The 26,395-nt window shown below is 36.7% G+C and overlaps 2 protein-coding genes across 2 annotated transcripts; one reads left to right on the top strand and one right to left on the bottom strand.

Annotated features, from left to right (window-relative positions):
- Window positions 1-6: 6 nt before the first annotated feature.
- LOC110447377 (sorting nexin-29-like) lies at window positions 7-18,052 on the bottom strand. Its single transcript, XM_021493016.1, has 22 exons — window positions 17,901-18,052; window positions 17,071-17,135; window positions 16,853-16,905; window positions 16,526-16,606; window positions 16,124-16,200; window positions 14,658-14,832; window positions 14,090-14,160; window positions 13,585-13,758; window positions 12,981-13,311; window positions 12,059-12,153; window positions 10,276-10,366; window positions 8,871-8,935; window positions 8,536-8,599; window positions 7,995-8,123; window positions 7,607-7,689; window positions 7,064-7,170; window positions 6,038-6,154; window positions 5,239-5,291; window positions 5,012-5,102; window positions 4,242-4,382; window positions 3,651-3,790; window positions 7-3,167 (listed from the first exon to the last, which is right to left on the bottom strand). Exons 1-22 carry the CDS (start codon window positions 17,905-17,907, stop codon window positions 3,038-3,040), a joined length of 2,340 nt encoding a protein of 779 aa, XP_021348691.1. The 5' UTR covers window positions 17,908-18,052; the 3' UTR covers window positions 7-3,037.
- A 17-nt stretch (window positions 18,053-18,069) lies between these two features.
- Window positions 18,070-25,925, top strand: LOC110447378 (60S ribosomal protein L10-like). Its single transcript, XM_021493017.1, has 6 exons — window positions 18,070-18,098; window positions 18,269-18,299; window positions 18,544-18,602; window positions 19,099-19,345; window positions 19,784-19,946; window positions 25,701-25,925. The coding sequence occupies exons 2-6, from the start codon at window positions 18,277-18,279 to the stop codon at window positions 25,863-25,865; spliced, it is 657 nt and encodes a 218-aa protein (XP_021348692.1). The 5' UTR covers window positions 18,070-18,098; window positions 18,269-18,276; the 3' UTR covers window positions 25,866-25,925.
- Window positions 25,926-26,395: the final 470 nt, after the last annotated feature.

Genomic DNA, 26,395 nt, shown 5'->3' with positions numbered 1-26,395 from the left:
GGTGTCACATAATCACCACCTTTATCCTACAATAGGGCTTGGTTGTCACATGATTGCCACATTTATCCTAAAAAAGCCCAGAGTGTCAACACATAATTTCTGACTCAAAGTAGGGAGTGCACTTACTGCACTGAACAATGAAATGGTATTTGTTTGCATTGAAGTAGACATGTGTGGGCTTATTGCCACACATGGGTTTATTTCTGGGTAAACACAGTAAAAATCCCTTGTAGACATTGGTATTGTTTATATGATATCAAGTTAATTATATCTTGATAATATGGGATAATTTATTCCAGTGCCAGCTTAAGTATAGAGTAAATATGCTTACAGTATTTGTACCATATCATCAATATTTATTATAATAATACAAAAATAATAAATAAGCATGTGAAATTGTTTCTGTTGAATCTGTGATAAAACATCAGAACCCTGTATGTAACAAATTAAAATTCAACTTACAGTGATACTGTATACCAGGACATTTTCCCCTAGTCAAATATTCACCGTTTAACGATAAAATCCATGTTCGCCTGATGTTAGTTTCGCCTTTCACATGAACTAATCACATATTGTATGGTGTGTACTAATACTCCCTGTCATTATAAATTCACCCTCATTGGGGAGGATGGAAAATGCAAAAGTTAAATCACAGCAAAATATTCCCAGTATACAGTATATTCTACATTATAATTGAGAAGAGAGGTGGGGTAATTGAGTCTGACGGCACATTGCATCATACAAGACACATGTTCAATAATATTCAGATGCATGCAAATCTATGGAACAGTCATAGCAATAATAATGATAATCTCATGCAAAATAAGTCATATGATGGATACATTTATATACAGACATGTAGCAATAAGCACCAGTCATCATGTTCATTAAGTATATACGGGGCAAAGTGATTGGCAGATATACATATAGGATGGGACCCAGCGATTGGCAGATATACATATAGGATGGGACACAGTGATTGGTAGATATACATATAGGATGGGACCCAGTGATTGGCAGATAAACATATAGGATGGGACAAAGTGATTGGCAGATATACATATAGGATGGGACCCAGCGATTGGCAGATATACATATAGGATGGGACCCAGCGATTGGCAGATATACATATAGGATGGGACACAGTGATTGGCAGATAAACATATAAGATGGGACCCAGCGATTGGCAGATATACATATAGGATGGGACCCAGCGATTGGCAGATATACATATAGGATGGGACACAGTGATTGAGAGATATACATATAGGATGGGACAAAGTGATTGGCAGATATACATATAGGATGGGACACAGTGATTGGGAGATATACATATAGGATGGGACACAGTGATTGGCAGATATACATATAGAATGAGACAAAGTGATTGGCAGATATACATATAGGATGGGACACAGTGATTGGCAGATATATATATAGGATGGGACACAGTGATTGGGAGATATAAATATAGGATGGGACACAGTGATTGGCAGATATAAATATAGGATGGGACCCAGTGATTGGCAGGTATATATGATGGGACACAGTGATTGGCAGATATACATATAGGATGGGACCCAGTGATTGGCAGGTATATATGATGGGACACAGTGATTGGCAGATATACATATAGGATGGGACACAGTGATTGGCAAGTATGAATATAGGATGGGACACAGTGATTGGCAGATATAAATATGTTTGCACTGCATTCAATCGTAACGCTTTTATTGAAGGAAATCTTCCACCCCTTTAAAAAGAGCTGACTAGAAGATGTAATGTTATTGCCTGAACGGTTTATGCCCGAGATTACAGTGTCAGAGCACAACTAACATGTGATTAGCCCTGCATGTAAAATACACAACCCATACATACCCATACATCTCTCCCTTACAGGTCCGCATTCATGCATTTATCTGTATTTATACTATACTATATAAAAATGTTAAGAATTTCAATAAGGTAGAATTTTGAACTGAAGTTTAACATGAAAATTCTTATTTAATTAGATGAAGATTAAGATTATATCTATTTTTAAATTTTACATGAATAATTTCTTTCATATCAAATTTTTCTATAAACATAAGTTCTGAAATAATTTTAGTTCAATTGAATTATATATGTACATTAGATATAAAAGCATTCACTTAAAATTTCTTGTGAAGTATATTTGTTTGTGAATGTATGATACAATACAACCAACTGACTCCAATAAAGTCTACCTAGACATGACCTCATACCCGCAGATAGTATATACTATAAAATACTTTTTTCTGTGCTACATTATTTCATTTTAGAAATCTTTTAACACATTAAGATACAATGTTCCCATTTCATAAAATAAATAAACCGGGTACTGGGGGGAGGGGGAGTGTTCTAAAGGCTTCGCACCTATAAAACATCAAAGGAACACGTATACATGTATTAGACAATAATGTCAGCAATGAAAACATGATGATATGGGCACAAGCACACAAATGAAGTATTCATCATGAACATATATCAGGACACTGCCTACCATAGACAACACAACACATGCACTGGCCTGGGATGTAACATGACGGGTATCAAAATCTATAATTCTAAATTCAGTGTTCTTATATATGATCAGAATTTATTAATCCAACTTTCTTTAATTAAAATCTTGTAACTTCATGAAAAATAATGCCAAAACCTTATTTAAAATACATTTTATAGCATGGTTAAAACTTGGTCCATAATTAAACAAAAGTGTAGTAATCTTGTACCCTTTTAACCAGAAACAAACACAAAATTTGAGGACAATGTTATGCAGGATAACAGCAACTAAGTAATATGACCACAATGATTTGTGAGGAAATTCCCGTAATGTATTGTGTATAACCTTCAACCTAACATGACTGTCCCTGATAGAGTCGGAGGTCTACAGGACGTACTGTATCCCTTCTGTGGCCTTATGCTGCCTTGTACAGTGTGATGTCTACAGTCCTGTGTACTCTGGTAGGTATGAACTGAGGACATCTGCATGGTCCAGTGTCACCGGACAGTCGGAGGCCTACAGTCCTGTGTACTCTGGTTGGGCAGAGGCTGCCTGAGACTGGCCTGTTGATGCGGCCTGAATACTAGCCGAGGATTGGGACTTCTTCATCCCTTTCTTCTTTACATCCTTCTCTGGTGGTTTGTCACTGAGAAGTACAAATACCATAGAGAGTGTTTATCTTACATATTTCAAAATCACAGTTAAAAAATCCACATAGTTAGCAATATCACATAATCTTTGAACTTAAAATGAGGTATGAAAGTAAACTTCTGAACTATGATTTCTTGGAAAGCAACCTGTTATACACTTCATATGTTAGTGGACAATATTTGAAAAGGATCAAAGCTTGACCTAATGGTGATATTCATCTGAAGATGTGTAATGTGGTTGGTCTCAACTGAAGGGTACCCGGTACTGGCAATATATTATGGACCACAGAGAGTCAGAGTTCACCTGAAGGAGGGTATAGTCTGGACAATTACAACAGGGTGAGATCTATAAATCTGAAGAAGGGTAGTATCTGAATCTGATGCAAATTGATAGATCTATGTAAAAGAGTCTTATCCAGAGTGAGAAATACATACACCTTAAAAAGGATAGCTTTGACCAGAGCCAGACACAAACTCACCTGAAGAAGGGTAGAGTCTGTGCTAGTCTTTCTTTGTTGATGTTAGCTGCTAGGGTGGGCTCTTTCTCTAGGAGGTGGTTGATGACTTTCCGTAGATATGTCTGGAACACCTTCCGTCTATTCTCTACTACTTTGGTTTCCTAGAATACACAAACAAAGCTAGCATTACCTTTCACCCCAAATTGTACAAATCGTCATAACAGAATTCACATCATTGCACCTTCATCACTACCTGGAAAATAATAGCCAAAAGTTCTCTTAAATTTTAACATTATGTACTTTCATAATTAGTGTAGAATTCAGTGTGAATGGGCTTGTTAAATGTTAAGGAGTTCAAACTACTTCTGCATAGTTTTTCAGTAAGTACTGGAGTTAGAACGTGTCTGTCTCGCCACCTTTTTATCTAGCTGTCTCACTATCCAGCCAGTGATTTTCCTTTTTCTAAAAATAAATATCCCAGTTATCTAGCTGGGAACTAAGATGAATTCACTATATAACTATCAACATAATACAAAATACAAATTCAGGCTATGAAGAAATTTCTTGTTTTTGTATGTAAGTTAAAAAATTCAGGCAATAACACATGCTAACCTTTTTACCAATAGTCTTTTTCGGTGGGAATTCATATCTACTTATAGCTGGATACTGCTTTTTTAACTTGATGTGGAACTGATGAAACTGGCTAAATCTCTTGTATGTATTCCATTCTTCATCCTGGATTCTTAAGTAGATCTGGAAGCAAATTAAGACAGTGAAATTCTAACAAATAAACTGTACCATTACCTTTTTCTGTCTTATATAAAGTTTTGCATTTTTCATGAATTACAATGCAACAATAAACATTAAGAGTATCAAATATTTGAACAACATTTCAGTACATTACTTTTCATTTGTCTCAAGTTGACCATGACATTTTCTACCCTTGATTGGTGACAAATTTCTCTAAATTTGGTTAAAAACAGCAGACAGGAAACTGTGGACATGCAAAATGTTGGCAGACAGCATACATTTCACCACGGCATGTACATCATCAAAACTGAATGACAAAATTTTTAACAAACTGTTTATAGTATTACAGGTATCAAAGTCTATAGCACTACTCTGGCTAATCCTGGCAGCATATAATGCACAAGAGGCTAGTTCCTCCATGAAAAGCTGTTTGTGGCATCATACTTCTGTGGTACTGTGATTTATTGCTTATAAATGTTCCTTTCTATTGTGCTACGGCGTCATGACTGTCAAACAGAGAAATCATAGCCTTGAAGGGACAAATTTTTTTATTAAAAAAGTAAATCAGGAGACAACTTTATGACTAGTGGAGAAATCTAGTGTGTATGTAGTGTGGGCTGTAGATGTTATACCTGGTAGACATGATGCTGGTCCGAGGAAGCTCCCTGGAGGAAAGCTGAGGGAATCCAGATATTAACTAGAGTGTTCAGGTGCAGAGAAAGGCTAAAACAGATGTAAAACAGAATGTCATATAATCAGTCTTAAACTGTATGGAAAAAATATTTAATTGCTTTAACAATAATATTTCATCACACAAATTTGTCTTTAAATAAAAAAAATGTGGCCCTCATCCTCTTACCTGTCCATGTCCATACTCAATGTCTCGTCTGCCAGCTGTAGGTCGTGAGGAAGCTAAAATAAACACGTCAACCAGTAATGATTCATGAAAACTTAACCATAAGCTAGTGTAATAAATATGTAACAGTTGAATTACAATTATTATACATACAACATTTATAATGCTTAAAACTCGCTGCTTTGAGATGCTATCAAGACTTAAGGATCAAATAAATGTTGCTTATAAATATTTGTTATTGAAAAAATGTCAAAGAAACTCGTCTCACTAGACTAAACAGATCATCATATATTGGGCTCACAACAGGAAATTAGAGCCTCGTTACTGGAGGTCAAGAAAGTAAATAGAGGCTTGTATCTTGAGGTTAAGATAGAGACTATTAACTGGTAGTTAGAGAGACTATTAACTGGTAGTTAGAGAGACTATTAACTGGTAGTTAGAGAGACTATTAACTGGTAGTTAGAGAGACTATTAACTGGTAGTTAGAGAGACTATTAACTGGTAGTTAGAGAGACTATTAACTGGTAGTTAGAGAGACTATTAACTGGTAGTTAGAGAGACTATTAACTGGTAGTTAGAGAGACTATTAACTGGTAGTTAGAGAGACTATTCACTGGAGGTCAGAGAGACTATTAACTGGTAGTTCGAGAGACTATTAACTGGTAGTTAGAGAGACTATTCACTGGAGGTCATAGAGACTATTAACTGGTAGTTAGAGAGACTATTAACTGGTAGTTAGAGAGACTCCTCAGGACAGGTTCCTCATTAAAGGTTGGAGACCACTAGTTTTAAGAAAACTAACCGGTCCCCGAAGGTCTACTAGTTCTCGCTGAACACGGCGTAACATGGCATCCTTGTTGTTGAGTTGCCGATGCAGCATCTCATTAAATTCCATCAGTTCCCCATGCATCTCTGCCACCTGGTAAAAACAAAGTCAAAAGGTCAATACAAGGTCAAGTGGTCAAAATAAGGTCAAGTGGTAGAGAAAGGATTAATAGTAAAAGTAACGTCAAGTGGTACACACAAGGGCAAATGGTAGAGACAAGGTCAACTAGTAAAACAAGAGACCCATGGGCCTTAATGGTCACCTGAGTCTTGCAGTATACATTTTTGTTGTTGAAATATGAAGTTGAGATAATGATGTCAATCATCCCTACCAAAATTTGAGTTAAGTCGAACTTTAACTTAATTTGTCAGGACAATGAGTTGATCATTCCTAAACTGAGTTTCAGTAAATACGGCCTATTAGAACTGTAAATATTAGGGAGTTTTCAGTAACATTCCCATGAAGTATCAATGAAATCCCTTTGACAGTATTTCAGCTTAAGTTGAAAATGTAAAATGTTAACGGACGACGCACCATGACGGACAAAGACAGATAGCAATAGGTCACTTGAGCTAAAGCTCTACGGAACATTGGACTGTCAATCATGATCCCCGTCTACGGAACATTGGACTGTCAATCATGATCCCCGTCTACAGAACATTGGACTGTCAACCATGATCCCCATCTACGGAACATTGGACTGTCAATCATGATCCCCGTCTACGGAACATTGGACTGTCAATCATGATCCCAGTCTACGGAACATTGGACTGTCAATCATGATCCCCGTCTGCGGAACATTGGACTGTCAATCATGATCCCAGTCTGCGGAACATTGGACTGTCAATCATGATCCCCGTCTACGGAACATTGGACTGTCAATCATGATCCCCGTCTACGGAACATTGGAGTGTCAGCAGATAACCTGAAATTCTAATTGGATTTAATCATACTGTGGTAGGGTAAATGTCAAAAACCAATATGAGCATAGTAAAGACTGACCTGTATCAACTTCTTCTCATACTCGGATGCTTCATGACTGTAGTCTATACTGGGCTTGGCTGGTGGTATGTTGGGTTGAGGGTCATCTAAGTGGATACCCAAATTGTCTGTAAATCATAATGGTATCATAAATACAAAAATCAAGTCAAATAGAGTGTGTACAGTACAAACGATATACAAGATCTTTCAACTTGTATCAATTCACTCTTGTTCCCCCAGATGGAAGGGCAAAGGGTGTCTTTATGTGGGTGGAAACAGAAGTAGCACAATAACATGAATGGCCGGGCAGATGACCCAATATTCCACGTCCAATCAGGAAACAGAGCACTTGCTGTCTAGGTGAAAGGTGAATGCTATCCACTAGACCAACAAACCATCCATAAAATTTCTTATTTCCCTGTTTATTTAAGATAAAACAGGAACAAGAAAATACACAAAAGAGCTCTACCACAACCTGTCTATACTGGTGACATAAAGACAATTACTATAAAAACATGAGACCACTAGCAAATAACTACTATTACAAATGTACAATGAACCAACCATCAATGTGCGAGCCCTCAGCCCTCAGCATCTGTACTGCATTTACATAGCGCCTCAGCTGATGTTTTAGTAGTTCATTCTCCCTGCAACACCATACATATATTAGCCAAGCTAGAGAAGATAATAGCAACACAGACGTTAATACAACTGGAAAAGATGACAGACCATACATCAATTGATGTACCGGGTGTAATTTACATTACGTTGCTTGACAATTTTTTTTTTTTTTTTTTGTACTTCAATTTCTGATATTTTACTGTTCATCAGGTCAAAACCAATTAATACTTTATAGTTCTATCATCTGAACAAAGAGAAAACAGATAAGGAAAATTGGCCATATTTTAAATTCTATAAGATATATTATCAAACTATGGAAACTAAGGCTTACTTCTGTAGAGCTTGATATTTTGCAGCTTCCTTTTCTTGTTTAGCTTGGGAGGTTATCTTCATATCCTCAATATCGGCCCGTAGTGTGGATGAGGTCTCCATCTCTAGCTGTAGAGTATCCTGTAGATTCCTACAACAGGGACATAATATTAAACAATTACAGTACAGGTAAGTGGTTTCTTATAAAACACATTTTTAAACTTCCCTTCTAAACTTTTTTTCTTAAAATTCAGAAATTAATTTATAACATATAATTATGATCTTTTTATTTTGAATTGAGAGAGCTGAAACTTATAGAGGTAAGAGTCCACTGTAGTTTACTTTAGTTACTGAGAACCCCTGTCCCCCACTGGAAATTTACAGAGGTGAAACAGAGTGTTATCTATCCTCCACCAACTGTATTGTTCAGTGTATACTGAGAACCTACAGCTAACAGATGTAGCAGACATCGTGTCTTACCTGTTCTGTTCCTCCACCAACTGTATTGTTCAGTGTGTACTGAGAACCTACAGCTAACAGATGTAGCAGACATTGTGTCTTACCTGTTCTGTTCCTCGACCTCGTCCTTCCTCATCATCATGGAAACCACAGCCTGCTTAAGTTCATCTGAAAAAGATATTGTAACTATTATCACTACTCAAGCATCCTAGGACAAAGTTTTTCAACCTAACAGCACAACAGTTATCAGAATATTTGATCATATGAAACTGCTATTTTCACATTTGGCAAACCCAGTGAATCTCTGACAGAAGTTCCAAATCTTGTGTACAGCTTTAGACTGATGATTAACCACAAGACTTTAGTTTGGTTCCCTGTAAAACTGTGAGAAGCTTACCTGTTGACATAGCATGCTTACCTGTTGACATGGCATGCTTACCTGTAGACATGGCATCTTTCTTTGCCACAACGTCCACGTTACCACCATCACCTTGGGTCCGGTAGCTGAAACATATAACAACTGTAAATCAATTCAGTTATACTGGGCTTTATACAAGGTAATTGATTAGAATATTTAATATGATCAATCTACATTAAATCCTGATCTTGGGAAATCAGCTTTATAAAATTTGATTTTTTTGTTTTTGTTTGTGCTGTTTCTCCGAGTCTAGTTTAGACCTTGCATGATACCTACCAGTGAACTGTTCCCTGTCAAGTTTAGTTTAGACCTTGCACGGTACCTACATGTGTGCGGTTCCCTGTCAAGCTTAGTTTAGACCTTGCACGATACCTACCAGTGTGCGGTTCCCTGTCAAGCTTAGTTTAGACCTTGCACAATACCTACCAGTGAACTGTTCCCTGTCAAGCTTAGTTTAGACCTTGCACGATACCTACCAGTGAACTGTTCCCTGTCAAGCTTAGTTTAGACCTTGCACGATACCTACCAGTGAACTGTTCCCTGTCAAGCTTAGTTTAGACCTTGCACGATACCTACCAGTGAACTGTTCCCTGTCAAGCTTAGTTTAGACCTTGCACGATACCTACCAGTGAACTGTTCCCTGTCAAGCTTAGTTTAGACCTTGCACGATACCTACCAGTGAACTGTTCCCTGTCAAGCTTAGTTTAGACCTTGCACGATACCTACCAGTGAACTGTTCCCTGTCAAGCTTAGTTTAGACCTTGCACGATACCTACCAGTGAACTGTTCCCTGTCAAGCTTAGTTTAGACCTTGCACGATACCTACCAGTGAACTGTTCCCTGTCAAGCTTAGTTTAGACCTTGCACGATACCTACCAGTGAACTGTTCCCTGTCAAGCTTAGTTTAGACCTTGCACGATACCTACCAGTGAACTGTTCCCTGTCAAGCTTAGTTTAGACCTTGCACGATACCTACCAGTGAACTGTTCCCTGTCAAGCTTAGTTTAGACCTTGCACGATACCTACCAGTGAACTGTTCCCTGTCAAGCTTAGTTTAGACCTTGCACGATACCTACCAGTGAACTGTTCCCTGTCAAGCTTAGTTTAGACCTTGCACGATACCTACCAGTGAACTGTTCCCTGTCAAGCTTAGTTTAGACCTTGCACGATACCTACCAGTGAGCTGTTCCCTGTCAAGCTTAGTTTAGACCTTACACGATACCTACCTGTGTGCTGTTCCCTGTCAAGCTTAGTTTAGACCTTACACGATACCTACCTGTGTGCTGTTCCCTGTCAAGCTTAGTTTAGACCTTGCACGATACCTACCTGTGTGCTGTTCCCTGTCAAACTTAGTTTAGACCTTACACGATACCTACCAGTGTGCTGTTCCCTGTCAAGCTTAGTTTAGACCTTGCACGATACCTACCTGTGTGCTGTTCCCTGCTGAGCCAGATCTAGGGCACGAGCTGCTGAAGCTACGTCCTGTCCCCCATACTTTTGGCCATCAGAGGAATCCACTACAAGAACAAAATAAGTTTGTCATCCTATGTGTCTATTCATTTTATCTCTTTCAAAATAACAATCATTATCAATTTCTTATACTTGTATGTAATTTTTTACTGATATAACCAGTATCATTTAAAAGTCAAAATGACAACTCACAACAGAAAGACTTACAAAAAAATAAGTAAATGGTAGAAAATGTTTGTAAAACATGCATATGTCCCCATTTCTGCTTTGACGTAAAATATTGTTACACACAAAATCTAACCAAAGAAATGTTATTTAATGCAAAATCTAACTGAAGTTGGTGAACCAGAAAAAATGAGTCACAATGACCTACATTTCAACCAATGTTTTATCTATCATTTTCACATAGTGATTCATATCTCATGAAGTTCTATGTAAAATTTATGAATTTTCAAAAGTTTAATGAGAAAAGTTGAGTATTTGACTCATGTAAATAAAACACTGTTCATCTATTGGTGTAGTATTTCTCAAGATTTATTCAAATATGAATTTTGATGACTATGGAACTTCCAGTATAGCTAGAAATATCAAAGAAATGGAGCTGTATGGAAAATAAGTGGAAAATATAGATCACAGTGATCTACATATCTTATAAGCAAGAAGTATTCTTGAGGAAGTACCCTGGGTATCTACATATGAAGTTTGATATATTTGTGGTTAACAATTAAAAAAAGCAACGGAGCTAACTGAAAAATCTAACCACACCTATGGAGCTAACTGCAAAGTCTAACCACACTTATGGAGCTAACTGCAAAGTCTAACCACACCTATGGAGCAGAATGGAAAGTCTAACCACACCTATGGAGCTAACTGCAAAGTCTAACCACACCTATGGAGCTAACTGCAAAATCTAACCACACCTATGGAGCTAACTGCAAAATCTAACCAAACCTAAGGAGCTAACTGCAAAGTCTAACCACACCTATGGAGCTAACTGCAAAGTCTAACCACACCTATGGAGCTAACTGCAAAGTCTAACCACACTTATGGAGCAGAATGGAAAGTCTAACCCACACCTATGGAGCAGAATGGAAAATCTAACCCACACCTATGGAGCTAATTACAAAGTCTAACCACACCTATGGAGCAGAATGGAAAATCTAACCCACACCTATGGAGCAGAATGGAAAATCTAACCCACACCTATGGAGCAGAATGGAAAGTCTAACCCACACCTATGGAGCAGAATGGAAAGTCTAACCCACACCTATGGAGCAGAATGGAAAGTCTAACCCACACCTATGGAGCAGAATGGAAAGTCTAACCCACACCTATGGAGCAGAATGGAAAGTCTAACCCTCACCTATGGAGCTAATTACAAAGTCTAACCACACCTATGGAGCAGAATGGAAAGTCTAACCCACACCTATGGAGCTAACTACAAAGTCTAACCCACACCTATGGAGCAGAATGGAAAGTCTAACCCACACCTATGGAGCAGAATGGAAAGTCTAACCAAGTCACTGAAGCAAAATTACAGGTTAGGTTATATTTAACATCCTTTTATAGTCAATTTTTAAGGATGAGCTAGGTTTGGGTGGTGGAGGAAAACCAGACCTGCAGCCAGTACCTGGAGATTATCCTATGCAATCCTTGAATGTGTGTACCGGTAGTGGAGAGCTAATGATCTTAGACCGTCAGACGGCCAAACCAGAGCATAAGAATTGTTTTTATTTTACCTGATGAACTTAAGTTGTGTTCCAAGACTACAGGTGATGAAGAAAGATCAAAAGGAGTGCCTGCTGAGGTTAAGGGTATCAGGTTTCCAGGGTCGCTAAAATAAAATAAAATAATATTTATGCATTGTTGTAGAAGACAAGTTATGACTTTTAGAAATTTCACACAAAATCTCACCTCACAAAGATGTTTTGATGATGAAGCAATTCAATCAATTATGAAATGTTCATGAATCTAGTACAGGTAATATTTAAAGCTATTACTATCGCATGCCAAGTGAATTTTGTTATACTGACACTGACAGTTTTCAGACAATGCAATACCAAAGGTATCACATTTTACACTGTAACAATAAAGGTAACTCCTTTTTGCTAGAATCATTGGTTATTATCCACAGATCAAATCACCAAACTGAATTGAGAATGAGTTGGTACAAATCTGTGGTATGACAAGGCAACTTCACTATTCTGTCCGAAACATTGTTTCGATCAGTATGTGTTTGATGGAAGCAAACTGAACATAAATCCTGGAAAATCATGTGTGAAATTTTACAGAAATTTAATTATAGCATGCATATAAACTGCAATTAAAATGCAGCTGTACCTAATTTGTCTTTATCTAATTGTATAGGCAGACAAATGAGATGTATGCATCATCCACTCAATGAACTTGTGTTGTCTCTGCTGACATCAGGAAACATGTGTGGTATTGCGTAAATATTTTATAAAAAATTGGGCGTACCAATTTACCAGGGATCTTCTCTAATGCCGTCGCTTTGTACCCTGCTAATATTTATATGATTTTGTTTTTAATTCAAGCAATTTAAAGTGACCAGATAAGTATATACAAGGTAATGAGGTTCCGGTGATAATAAGAGTAAAACTACCTTTAGTCGTCATACAACATGTGTCTGATCATAACTACCTTAACTCGAAGTCAGTTGAACTGAAAGAGCTGTGACTGTTCTGTCGGTCGTTAGAGGTCCCAGATGTAACACTTGGCTCACGGCTGTAAAGTGATGACATCTGTGAAGATGTGCTATTAGCTGATGCCTTAAAATAAGGCAGCGTTTGCTTTGAAAGTTCACTGTCAATGTTTGTATCGAATGATCTCCTGCCCACTGTTGCCCCGTAGTCAGACTGATCCACTTCAGACAGATGGGAAGCAGCACTGTATGTCCCTGAATCATCTTCATCAAAACTTACAATATTAGCCATTTTCTTTTTCTTCTTTTTGTCCTTCTTCTTCAGTACATCTGTAAATCATGATCCAACATTTCATAAAAAAAAATCAATTGCAGAAAAGATATCTGGATACATTAGATAAATTATTTCTGCATCAATTTTACCAATCAAAATACACAACATTGTACAAAATCTAATAAATGTTGATTTAAAAAAAAAAGTTATAATGCCTATTTACCACAACTGGTAATGTACTGTGTACTGTATAACGAGTTATCTGGGAAACTGCAGAGACACTTCCTCTAACTTATAACTGATACTTTCTCTGACACTGTGTAGCTCACCTGAGGAAGCAGAGGGGCTTTCCTCACCAGCGATGACAGGGCGTGGCTCATCATCAGCCGTAGGAGAAGACTTGGCCACAGCATTGGGGACTGTGATAACATTGGTGGTAGGTTTCCTCACAGTGTTCAAGTCAGCATTATCTATGTTGATGGCAAATAGGATAGATCCTAAACCTGAAAAGTGTTATCAGTGTTAGACAAAATCGCTCTATTTAAAATATCAAGGGAATATATTTATTGAGGTTGTCCATTCATAACTTTCCATAGTCATCCTTAATCATTACTTTTAGGTTGTGAAAAGTAAATTTGCAGCAATTTGCGAGAATTTTTCTTGACTTTAAACAACTATTGTTTTATTCAGATATAACAAGACAATTTTTAATTTCTGAATATTTTTAAGCCATTTAAAGTATAATGGTGAATAACAGCCATGTAAATGTATAACGATAAACAGGCCTATACATCAATGTTAGTGTAGAGTGGAGGAGGTCAATGGCCTACATACCTGCGGCCATCATTGGCATCATGCTGCTCCTCTCCTGGTCCCGCAGAAATGACCAGCTCTCATAAAACTGACTGTAATCACACAACAACATTAAATTATTAATCAAATTGTACACTTCTGCATCAAACAATCACTGTGAACTTCTTTCCAAGTACTGTTCTATTCTCTGCCATGCATCAGATGATGTTCTTCACCAAAGCATGTTAACCATGATAAGAGTTTTACATTGAATATCTTTTAACAGCATCACTAATGAGCGATGCTGATCACAAACCTTATGGTTGATCATTATTATAAAATCATTTTGAACCTAATGTGATGTCTTTATTTAATAATCTTATTAAAAATGTTCCTTGGGGAACGTTATTGGAGATCTCCAATTACATATTTTACCCCTGAACACCATTTTGATCCACAATCCATGCAGAGAGCAAATCAAGACTGATTCATTCTTGTTTTGAAGGACAGTCAGTCACAATATTTGCTATCAGTGATGTGATGCGAGAATTCCTATGACTGTCGTAAAATGTAAATGACTTCATTCAAAGCAGTATAAGTACACCCCAACCTGAGAAGTTCCTCACTCTCCAGGAGCATATGTGTGTATCGCTCTAGGGAGTGCTCGTTCAGGGAGGCCCTAAGCCATGCTCTCCCACGTCCAGAGTCTGTGTTGATGCTCTGAAGCTTCAGGAATCTTTCAAGCTCATGTTTGGTGAGGTGTTCCTTCACGTACTGCCAGAACACTGCAACATATAAATATGTAACCCATAATGCATTGAAGCAATGGTGATCTACTGGATTACTTCGCTTCGACATAATGCAAGGTGTAAAATTGTGTGGCTGATTTTTTAAAAGTATTGAGAACAAATGTGCCTAAGAAAAGTAAAGGCAGTGTTTTTAAGGTCTCAGAAAGACTCATCAATTAGCACTATAATTTTTCTTCACATGGACACTTATTGCTGCCATTTTACCCCATATTTTTCTAAATTAATGTAGGTAGTATATCATATTAGGAGACTGGTTGGAAAATATATTGCAACTGGTAAGGGCGACTCTGTGAAGGAAAAATTTGATATAGAATGGCGTAAATGGAAAAAGTTAATTGATTTATAATATAGAGTACTCTTGCTGTTTTTTTACTTGTAAATTATTATTAGTAGTACCAGTGTTATTGTTATTCATATATCAAGTAGGCTTCTCCCAGCCCTTGGCAAAGCTGAAAATAGTATGTCTTGTCTATATATAGCTACCTCCCAACCTGTTCTTCCACTTTGTTTCTATTTCTTTTTCTCGCTTTCTTTTTCTTTTCTTTAAACGTCTTTAATTCTTTCTACATGCTATTTGTCTGTCCAGCCAATAAAGTGCAATATACATTCATGTAAATCTGATCTTATTTATCACTGCAGGTATACAATAGATAATTTATTGTTTATTTTTTTTTGTTACTGCATATGCTTCCTCAACTTTATGTGTATGATGTCAGGATGTGAGAGTCATGTGACATGTGGAAGGTGATCTTGTTTTCTTGATAATAACAGTGAGGATGATGATCACATGTACATGATGCAAGTATTTATGGTAATGACCAGTGTTGATTTGTATTTTTTCTCTGTATGATTATAACGATACAATGATATTGCTTTGATGATGATGATGATGGGATGATGATGATAATGATGATGACGAGATGATGATGATGAGATGATGATGATAATGATGATGATGAGATGATGATGATAATGATGATGATGCATTGTATGAAATATGATGAGATGTTGTTTTGTATTAAAAAAAAAGTGATGATGAAGGTGATGAGAATGATGATGAGGATGGTGCATGTCTGTGAGATGTGTTGGTCATGAGGCTATTGTCTATGATGGATGATGCTTGATGAATGATGATTATGATAATTGCTAATTTGATGAAGATGTATATTGCACATTAAAATGAAAATAAAAATCAAATTAAAAAAAATAATATTAGGAGAATTTCTAATTTTGGAGTCAACAAATGTGCGTCTCCATCATCACCTACCTGCTTCAGACTCCTTGTTGGTGATGTCATTGAACATGTCTGTCACCTTGTTGAGGCCTGTAATCTCTGTCACCTGTCTGTAAAGTAATACATATAAGTTACATTTACAATGGATATTTATTTTGACCCTTCAAAAGTCAACAGTATCTTTTTTATGGACGTTATGTATACGTTGAATTGGGAATGGAGTCTCAGAGTCTGGGATACTTGTATATGGCATACACACACGAATACATTTTAACAGAAAAAGTGTTGTAATATTTAAGCAGGTTTGGAGTAAGTAACCAACACTGATGTTTTCAATTTGGGTTATTTGCAAGTACACTGTATGTATATACATGTATTGGGGTAAATCTAACTGCGGTGTGTTCCTCCTTATGGACTAAACACTAAACGACTTACTTGAGGGCCAGGATGGCCTTGTTACTTTGTCGCATTCCGTGCTGCAGGCCAGTCTCCCAGGCAGCACACAGACAGGAAACTCTGAACAAGGAAACAGGGAAAACTCAATATTATATCATTTATAAAACTCCATCATTATTTATTACAATAAAATATAGTGTAAGAATTTTTGTAGTGCAATTTTGCTTTCCTGTAGAAACTTATGTTATCATAAAATCTTAATAAATAGCACCTGGAGTCAAATTGCAATTCATAGAATAACTTAATTTCAAATATTTCTTGAAACCTGAATTAAAAAGGAAAGATATCAAATAATAATCATTTTACCTGCTGTCTGCATCAGCTGCCAATTCAGTTCTGCCACCAAATCGTACTTGACACTGTAGTAGAAAGTGAAAGTAATAGAAAACATGAAACATCTGTTTGATAGTGCAACAATCAAATACTTGTACACCAAACAAAAATATCTAATATTTTCCTTCTTGTATGCCAAATTCTGCTGAAGCTGATGGGTATTTACTTTAACTGATACATATATTTCATACCTGTTTGACTGCATCTAGGAGTCTGGTCAGTATACTTTGTCGCTCATTAACATGAGGATCATCCCCTATACAAAGCAAATCAAAATAACAATTTGAATAATGTCTGCTGTTGTCTCAGTTCCTGTTATATGATAACATTATACTGTATTGGAACATCACATCATGCTGAATAGTTTTAAGGGCTTACATTCTAAATAAATGCACACATTAATTACTATAACTGTGACAATTACATTTCAGTGACAATAACTGTGTTATCACAGATGTCATTCTTTACAACAAAAAAGCACAAAAAATAGCATTTGGATATCAATGCGTAACCTTTAGAGAGTCAGTGCATTAAGTACTTCTTGATTCTGGACATGTGTGCCAAAGTTGGGAATATAAATCTCCAGGGGCGGGACCAGACCAATGCACCAATTATGACAGCATGCTTGCGTGTCTCCTTATTCCTACAGCTATTGCATATTTAGTTATGAGGTTGAGATATCAACCATTTCCATGTGTTAAGACCTAGGGTGTTGATTCCCGGAGTGAGGGCAAACACATGCCAGGATCATGTGCCTTACCTGATAAGATTCAAAAACATTTCAAATTGCAGTAAATTACTCAGTGCAGACTTATTGTCTGGTTGACAGTACCGATCAGGCTACTATAAGCTGGGACTGCAGTCGACGAAGGTACATGTAACAGAATACTCTACAGGTAACTACATAAATGTACTATATGATAGTATATCAGTGATGATCTACAATTCCAACCAGTCTCTGTTAGTCTGTAAAATATGAACCGAACTAAAGCGGTAAGTCATGGATGTTTACTATACGTACCATTCATTCTTGTTGGTCCATGCAATGATGGGCTTTCATCTAAAATCTGACACTGGAATATGAAGCTAAAATATCAGTAAATCTATGGGCATCCCACTGTTTGTTTTGACTTCTTTACAGTACGGTGCTTCCCCTTTGGTCATGGTCTGTCATGTGACTTCACAGAACCGGATCTTCCGGTTACCCTCTTTTTAGACGGTAAGTAAAACATGGTGGAACGATAAAAATCCACGAAAGTAAATCTACGGTCATCTTACTATTAAAAGAGAATGTGTAAATCTGAATAAGTACATCGCTTAGGTAAACATTTTTGTATATTTTTGTTTTTTCATTTGCACAATTAACTCGCGATTCTTACATATTTTCAGCCTTCAAGATGGGGCGCCGACCAGCTCGTTGGTAAGTTTCACGTTTTTTGGCTACAGAAGTCTATTGGTTATGAACTTTCTAGAGCCAGATTAACTATAAAATACGGATTTTCCATAATTCCGGTTCAACAGTAAATAATCGCTTTTGCAGATTATCTACATGTCATCAATTCAGTTGTTTTTTCTCAGTTTATTGCCGAAATAAAAGCTTCGTTCTAGTTTTACTACTGAACATGCACAACGTTAACGTTGTTTCATATTTGTGTGTTTTCCAGTTACAGATATTGTAAAAACAAGCCATACCCCAAGTCAAGGTTTTGTCGTGGTGTTCCAGGTAAGCAAAACAGCAGATCTGGATAATATTGTGAAATTACTTTCAGCGCTTTTCATGGTTTATCTTTGTAAACAGTTCATGTTATGTCAGTTTCTGAAGACGATATTTTGAAGTCAATGAAGATCCCAACCTGTCAAATTTGAATAAGATTGAAATGTATGTGTGGGGGGAAATAATTATATGTAAATTAACAAAACAAAAAAAAATGTATTAAAGTGTTGAATTTGGATTTGACATGAAAAAGATAGTACATGTATTGTCAAGTTTCATGCAGTACCAGCTCCAGACTGACATGTTTTTCAGTTTGGCCGTTCCAATACTGCAATATTAAAACTTGGGTCGCTATATCGGCTCACTGTATCTAGTGATTTTGTTAAAATGCTGTTCATATTTTCAGTGTTTGTACAACTTCATATATAGGTAAATGTATTTAAATGGTTTTATTATGTCGGATTTTGACTTTTGTGAATATTTATTTTTCAATGATGATATTCAGATTCCAAGATCCGTATCTTTGATCTTGGCAAGAAGAAGGCCTTGGTAGACGAGTTCTCACTATGCGTGCATCTCGTGTCTGACGAGTTGGAACAGTTGTCATCTGAGGCACTGGAAGCCAGCCGTATCTGTGCAAACAAATACCTTGTGAAGAACTGCGGCAAGGACTCTTTCCATTTAAGAATGCGAGTGCATCCCTTCCATGTTTGCAGAATCAACAAGATGTTGTCATGTGCTGGAGCTGATAGGTAATTACCATTGAAGGATTTTTTCATTATTTTTATTAAAAAGACATAAATAGACGCTTTTTTTTCTCCAATATGGAATTACACAACCCTAATAACATCAAATTGATTTTAACACGACTGCCAATTTTAAGTTGGAAGTTGTAACCCCAAAATCAATTTTTACATATATTTTTTTGTATTAAGGACTTTTTTAACCCAATAATGGGGTCCATTCCCAATTGAAACCATTTCACATTTATGCCTCATTCACAAAATTTACAGTTGACACCTGAAAGTTTCCTTCCAAAATGAGACAAAAAGGCTCCATCCAAAGTAAACAGAGGGAGGCAGGGGGAGCCTTCTGATATATATCGATATTAATGCATTCTAAGTTCTCAAGTTTACAGCTTTAGTGCAGAAAACTATCTTATTGCTGATTTATTGGGATACAATTTTCAGGCTTCAGACAGGGATGCGTGGCGCCTATGGTAAACCTCAAGGAACTGTCGCCCGTGTGCGCATCGGCCAGTCCATAATGTCCTGTCGTGCAAGGGAAAACAACCGAGCTGCAGTTATTGAGGCCCTCAGGAGAGCAAAGTTCAAGTTCCCAGGAAGACAGAAGGTATCCATCATTCCTATAAAAAAACAATGTTAGGTGCAGTACCAGCTCCAGACTGTCATGCGTTGTCAGTTTTGATCGTTCCAATACTGCAATAATAAAACTTTGGTCGTTATATCAGCTCTGAATGGAGATCTTGTCATTGGATTTTAATGTTTCTCTGCCAGATTTTCCTAAGTTACCACTTTTCGAAAAAGCAATACCAGCTTCCAAATAACACATTTTTGTAGATTTTGATTGGTCACCTCAAATTGACTGATAGTGATTTTTTTTTGCTAAAGGTGCAGTACCAGCAAACAACCTCCTTGTGCTGGTTTGATCTTGCTACCTCTGCAATATGAATACTTTGGGTTACTAAATCATATTACTATTCTTTTACCATGATGGTTTATCATTCATGGCCCAATGACAAGATCACAGACTTTCCCCCATGAAATAAATGTAAATGAACCCTGTACCATTTGTTCACATTTTGTTTGTACAGATTTGGAAAATAGAATATGGTTGATTAAAATAGTACAACGTCCTTCACAAGGAATGTATATAATGAAGCAGTACCAGCTCCAAACTGACATGTGTTGTTAGTTTGATCGTTCTATTACTGCAATATAAACACCCTGGCTGCTATATCGGCCCACATATATTGGTGGGGTTGTTAAATGGCCTCGGTGACACATTTATTTCTTACTTTAGGGATTTATATGAAAGTTAAAATTGTTAAGTTTCAAGACACAAAAACAAAATAAAAAGCAAGTATGCATAGGTGCAATACCAGTTAAAATAATATCCAGTTGTTAGTTTGATTGTTTTACCTCTGCATTATAAATGCTTTGCTATATTAATTCACTATTCTAGTGGTGGTGAATTGAATGGTCTTTGTGAAAAGAAAAATGCATTTACGCAGGATCCATAAACATTTTGCATTGAAAGAATAAACATTCATCATTTTCTGTATACCATTTTTATATGCTCATCAAATTTTGACGTGAGTATTGTGGTATGGGGTCGTCTGTCCGGCATAAACTTTTGTTTGTCCGGCAATCTCCTCCTACATTTTTCGACCAATCTCTTTGAAACTTGGTATTATAATCATTATTTGAAGTTGTCTCCTTTAAAAGAATTTTGACTGAACCAATTTTTCAAAAGTTATTGCCCTTTGTTTATTTGATTTTTGTACAGCATTTTCCTCGTCAATTTTTTGACGTTTTTTTAAAACTTAGTAGGCTAAATAATCATATGTTATTGTGTTTCCTTGGAAAGAATTTTGATGCAACAATTTTGAAAAAAGGTAATGTCCTTTGTTTATTTCAGTATTTGATTTTTTTCCGGCAATCATCTACATTTTTCAACGGGTCTCTTTGAAACTTTGTATACCTTATAATCACGATATGAATTTTCTCCCTTAAAAGAATTTTGATTCAACGATTTTTTGGCAAAAGTTTTTGCCCTTTGTTCATTTCAGTATTTGATTTTTTTTTGTCCAGAGATTTTCTCCTATATTTTTTATAGCATGTCGACTAACCACTCTTAGAATGATGCAGATCTTATTTCAATGAAAGAAAGTATATAACACTATATGGCATTCGACGGGCATATATTGTTCCGCGGTACTCTTGTTAGAAATGCAGAAAGTAGTCTATAAATTGAAAGTAAAATATTTGTTTCAAGTAGTTCTTGCTTGGTTTAATGAAACATCTCAGCCTTAAGTGGGTAAGATGAATGGCTTCCACAAGGATTGAATTTAATAAAGCAGTACCAGCTCCAAACTGATATGTGTTGTTAGTTTGATCGTTCCAATACTGCAATATAAACACTTTGGTCGCTATATCAACTCACTGTATCAAGTGATTTGATACGTAACCTCAGTAACAAAGACAATGTTTGTGGATGTGTAGTCTTTGTAAAACTAAGAATAGCTATTCCAAAAGCAAATGTGTCATCTTTGTAGGAAGTTGAAAGCAAGATGGAGGACATTTAGGCCTACCACAACAGTTAAAACTTTTCCTTGGGTAGTCAATACATCAGCTTTTTGTTTTCCATCTACAATACCCATTCCCCCCACCCTTCCCTTTTGTATTATAAATTATGTGTTGCTCCAACTACTTCATAATATATCCCACCCTTCACAGGCGTGTCTCCCGTTTTAGCCTGGAAAGATCAGCTTGTCACCCCCCCCACCCTTTAGGGGGGGATAGCCTCGTGCCAATTAGCATGTGTTCAATTGTGATGTCATTAAGATGCGTCATCGGTAATTGTGACGTCATCAAAAGTGAATGACGATATGCATACCCCACATGTTTTTGTTTACAAACATGGCAGACTACTGTCGGTGGAGCTGTGACTGAAATATTAGGATGGGAGAAAAATAATCATCCCCTACCTTGAGGGTGTAACAGAAATCAGGGCAGGGGAAGATTCTATTAATCACATCTGAAATAGCCCTGATTTTGTTGGATATTTGAGATACATGCTTTATGAATTAAAATAAAGCAGTACCAGCTCCAAACTGACATGTGTTAGTTTGATCGTTCCAATACTGCAATATAAACACTTTGGTCGCTATATCAACTCCCTGTATCAAGTGATTTGATACGTAACCTCAGTAACAAAGACAATGTTTGTGGATGTGTAGTCTTTGTAAAACTAAGAATAGCTATTCCAGAAGCAAGTGTATTTAGGGAGTTCAAAACCTGTATGGACGGCGAGGAGGCTTATCACCTTAGCTGTGGGTATCCTGCCTCTGTCGATACAGATGGTGCTTATTATCAACCTTCAGGTACTCGCCCCTTAATATAATCATTTCTTGAATAGCCCTGATTTTGTTGGATATTTGAGATACATGCTTTATAAATTAAAATAAAGCAGTACCAGCTCCAAACTGACATGTGTTGTTAGTTTGATCGTTCTATTACTGCAATATAAACACCCTGGCTGCTATATCGGCCCACATATATTGGTGGGTTTGTTAAATGGCCTCGGTGACACATTTATTTCTTACTTTAGGGATTTATATGAAAATTAAAATTGTTAAGTTTCAAGACACAAGAACGAAAAAAAATGCAATAAAATGCAAGTATGCATAGCTGCAATACCAGTTAAAATAATATCCAGTTGTTAGTTTGATAGTTTTACCTCTGCATTATAATGCTTTGCTATATTAATTCACTATTCTAGTGGTGGTGAATTGAATGGTCTTTGTGAAAAGAAAAATGAAATTATGCAGGGTCCATAAACTTTTTGCATTGAAAGAATAAACATTCATCATTTTCTGTATACCATTTTTAGAAATGCAGAAAGTAGCCAATAAATGAAAAGTAAAATATTTGATTCAGGTAGTTCTTGCTTGGTTTAATGAAACCTCTCAGCCTTAAGTGGGTAAGATGAATGGCTTCCACAAGGATTGAATGTAATAAAGCAGTACCAGCTCCAAACTGATATGTGTTGTTAGTTTGATCGTTCCAATACTGCAATATAAACACTTTGGTCGCTATATCAACTCACTGTATCAAGTGATTTGATACGTAACCTCAGTAACAAAGACAATGTTTGTGGATGTGTAGTCTTTGTAAAACTAAGAATAGCTATTCCAGAAGCAAGTGTATCATCTTTGTGGGAAGTTGAAAGCGGGATGGAGGACATTTAGGCCTACCACAACAGTTAAAACTTTTCCTTGGGTTGTCAATACACCAGCTTTTTGTTTTCAATCTACAATACCCATTCCCCCCACCCTTCCCTTTTGTATTATAAATTATGTGTTGCTCCAACTACTTCATAATATATCCCACCCTTCACAGGCGTGTCTCCCGTTTTAGCCTGGAAAGATCAGCTTGTCACCCCCCCCACCCTTTAGGGGGGGATAGCCTCGTGCCAATTAGCATGTGTTCAATTGTGATGTCATTAAGATGCGTCATCGGTAATTGTGACGTCATCAAAAGTGAATGACGATATGCATACCCCACATGTTTTTGTTTACAAACATGGCAGACTACTGTCGGTGGAGCTGTGACTGAAATATTAGGATGGGAGAAAAATAATCATCCCCTACCTTGAGGGTGTAACAGAAATCAGGGCAGGGGAAGATTCTATTAATCACATCTGAAATAGCCCTGATTTTGTTGGATATTTGAGATACATGCTTTATGAATTAAAATAAAGCAGTACCAGCTCCAAACTGACATGTGTTAGTTTGATCGTTCCAATACTGCAATATAAACACTTTGGTCGCTATATCAACTCCCTGTATCAAGTGATTTGATACGTAACCTCAGTAACAAAGACAATGTTTGTGGATGTGTAGTCTTTGTAAAACTAAGAATAGCTATTCCAGAAGCAAGTGTATTTAGGGAGTTCAAAACCTGTATGGACGGCGAGGAGGCTTATCACCTTAGCTGTGGGTATCCTGCCTCTGTCGATACAGATGGTGCTTATTATCAACCTTCAGGTACTCGCCCCTTAATATAATCATTTCTTGAATAGCCCTGATTTTGTTGGATATTTGAGATACATGCTTTATAAATTAAAATAAAGCAGTACCAGCTCCAAACTGACATGTGTTGTTAGTTTGATCGTTCTATTACTGCAATATAAACACCCTGGCTGCTATATCGGCCCACATATATTGGTGGGTTTGTTAAATGGCCTCGGTGACACATTTATTTCTTACTTTAGGGATTTATATGAAAATTAAAATTGTTAAGTTTCAAGACACAAGAACGAAAAAAAATGCAATAAAATGCAAGTATGCATAGCTGCAATACCAGTTAAAATAATATCCAGTTGTTAGTTTGATAGTTTTACCTCTGCATTATAATGCTTTGCTATATTAATTCACTATTCTAGTGGTGGTGAATTGAATGGTCTTTGTGAAAAGAAAAATGAAATTATGCAGGGTCCATAAACTTTTTGCATTGAAAGAATAAACATTCATCATTTTCTGTATACCATTTTTAGAAATGCAGAAAGTAGCCAATAAATGAAAAGTAAAATATTTGATTCAGGTAGTTCTTGCTTGGTTTAATGAAACCTCTCAGCCTTAAGTGGGTAAGATGAATGGCTTCCACAAGGATTGAATGTAATAAAGCAGTACCAGCTCCAAACTGATATGTGTTGTTAGTTTGATCGTTCCAATACTGCAATATAAACACTTTGGTCGCTATATCAACTCACTGTATCAAGTGATTTGATACGTAACCTCAGTAACAAAGACAATGTTTGTGGATGTGTAGTCTTTGTAAAACTAAGAATAGCTATTCCAGAAGCAAGTGTATCATCTTTGTGGGAAGTTGAAAGCGGGATGGAGGACATTTAGGCCTACCACAACAGTTAAAACTTTTCCTTGGGTTGTCAATACACCAGCTTTTTGTTTTCAATCTACAATACCCATTCCCTTTTGTTTTATGTATTATGTATTATGTGTTGCTCCTACTACCTCGTAATATAATCACATCTGAAATAGTCCTGATTTTGTTGGATATTTGAGATACATGCTTTATAAATTAAAATGAAGCAGTACCAGCTCCAAACTGTCATGTGTTGTTAGTTTGATCGTTCTATTACTGCAATATAAACACCCTGGCTGCTATATCGGCCCACATATATTGGTGGGTTTGTTAAATGGCCTCGGTGACATTGTTGTTTAAAAAGTCGGTAATTATGCATGTCGATGAGAAAGAATAATAAAATTCTTTTAACGTTGGCATATAAAATAAAACTAATTATAGTTGATTGCATTCTCACAGCTCTGTTTGTTTCTTTCAGATCTTCGTGTCAAAGAAATGGGGCTTCACAAAGTGGGAGAAAGATGTGTACGAGGAGATGAGGCAGGATGGACGTCTCATTTCTGATGGTGTCAACTGTCAATACAAACCCAACAAGGGTCCTCTGAGTGCATGGAAGCATCTTACTACCTTGCGGCTGTCGTGAAAGCTTTCACATAAATTATAAAGACAAACCAATCATGTGATTAAAATCTGGACACCAGGACATCCTGTTTTTGTTTTCTTTTTATTAAGGATAAAACATTTTTAAGCTTGCCTGAAAACCATGTCAGCTATTGCTATTCAGTCTTCTGGCATCTGTTAACATTTTAACTTCAAATCCACCTTTTTGAGGAGATTTGACAAAAGTAGGAATGAACTCAACATCGTCTCGGCAAATTACTGTTATTGATAGTCATTTTCTAAATCTCTTGAAACTTTTTAACAGATTTTGCTGAAACTTTGTTTTTGACCAGCTGTTACTGTTCTGGGACAAGTGAAATCCAGCAAGTCAACATTTTTGTGTTGCAGTAGTACCTCTTACAGTGTCCACCTTTACCCCTTTCGTTTGTTTGTAAATCTTGCCATCATTTAGCCTTAAAGGTCCATTGTTTTTGATAAAAACAGGATCTTTGGTACAAATTTGTTAACTTGGTTTGCAAGTAACATGGGATGTAACACCAAACTGGTATTACA

Source organism: Mizuhopecten yessoensis, unplaced genomic scaffold (assembly GCF_002113885.1).
Source record: "Mizuhopecten yessoensis strain PY_sf001 unplaced genomic scaffold, ASM211388v2 scaffold3339, whole genome shotgun sequence".
In the NCBI taxonomy this organism is placed as follows: Eukaryota; Metazoa; Mollusca; class Bivalvia; order Pectinida; family Pectinidae; genus Mizuhopecten; species Mizuhopecten yessoensis.
Note: the sequence above shows the minus strand (reverse complement) of the source record. Positions and strands in the feature narration are given on the sequence as shown.

Excerpts from the sequence above, each read along its gene's own strand:
- LOC110447377 (XM_021493016.1), bottom strand. Across the intron at positions 8,600-8,870 it reads GAAAGATGCCATGTCTACAG|ATGAACTTAAGCAGGCTGTG; the intron begins GTAAGCATGCCA and ends TATCTTTTTCAG. Across the intron at positions 3,168-3,650 it reads CAGACTCTACCCTTCTTCAG|TGACAAACCACCAGAGAAGG; the intron begins GTGAGTTTGTGT and ends TGTACTTCTCAG.
- LOC110447378 (XM_021493017.1), top strand. The coding sequence starts at position 18,277 with ATGGGGCGCCGACCAGCTCGTTG. Across the intron at positions 18,300-18,543 it reads GGGCGCCGACCAGCTCGTTG|TTACAGATATTGTAAAAACA; the intron begins GTAAGTTTCACG and ends TGTGTTTTCCAG. Across the intron at positions 18,603-19,098 it reads GTTTTGTCGTGGTGTTCCAG|ATTCCAAGATCCGTATCTTT; the intron begins GTAAGCAAAACA and ends GATGATATTCAG.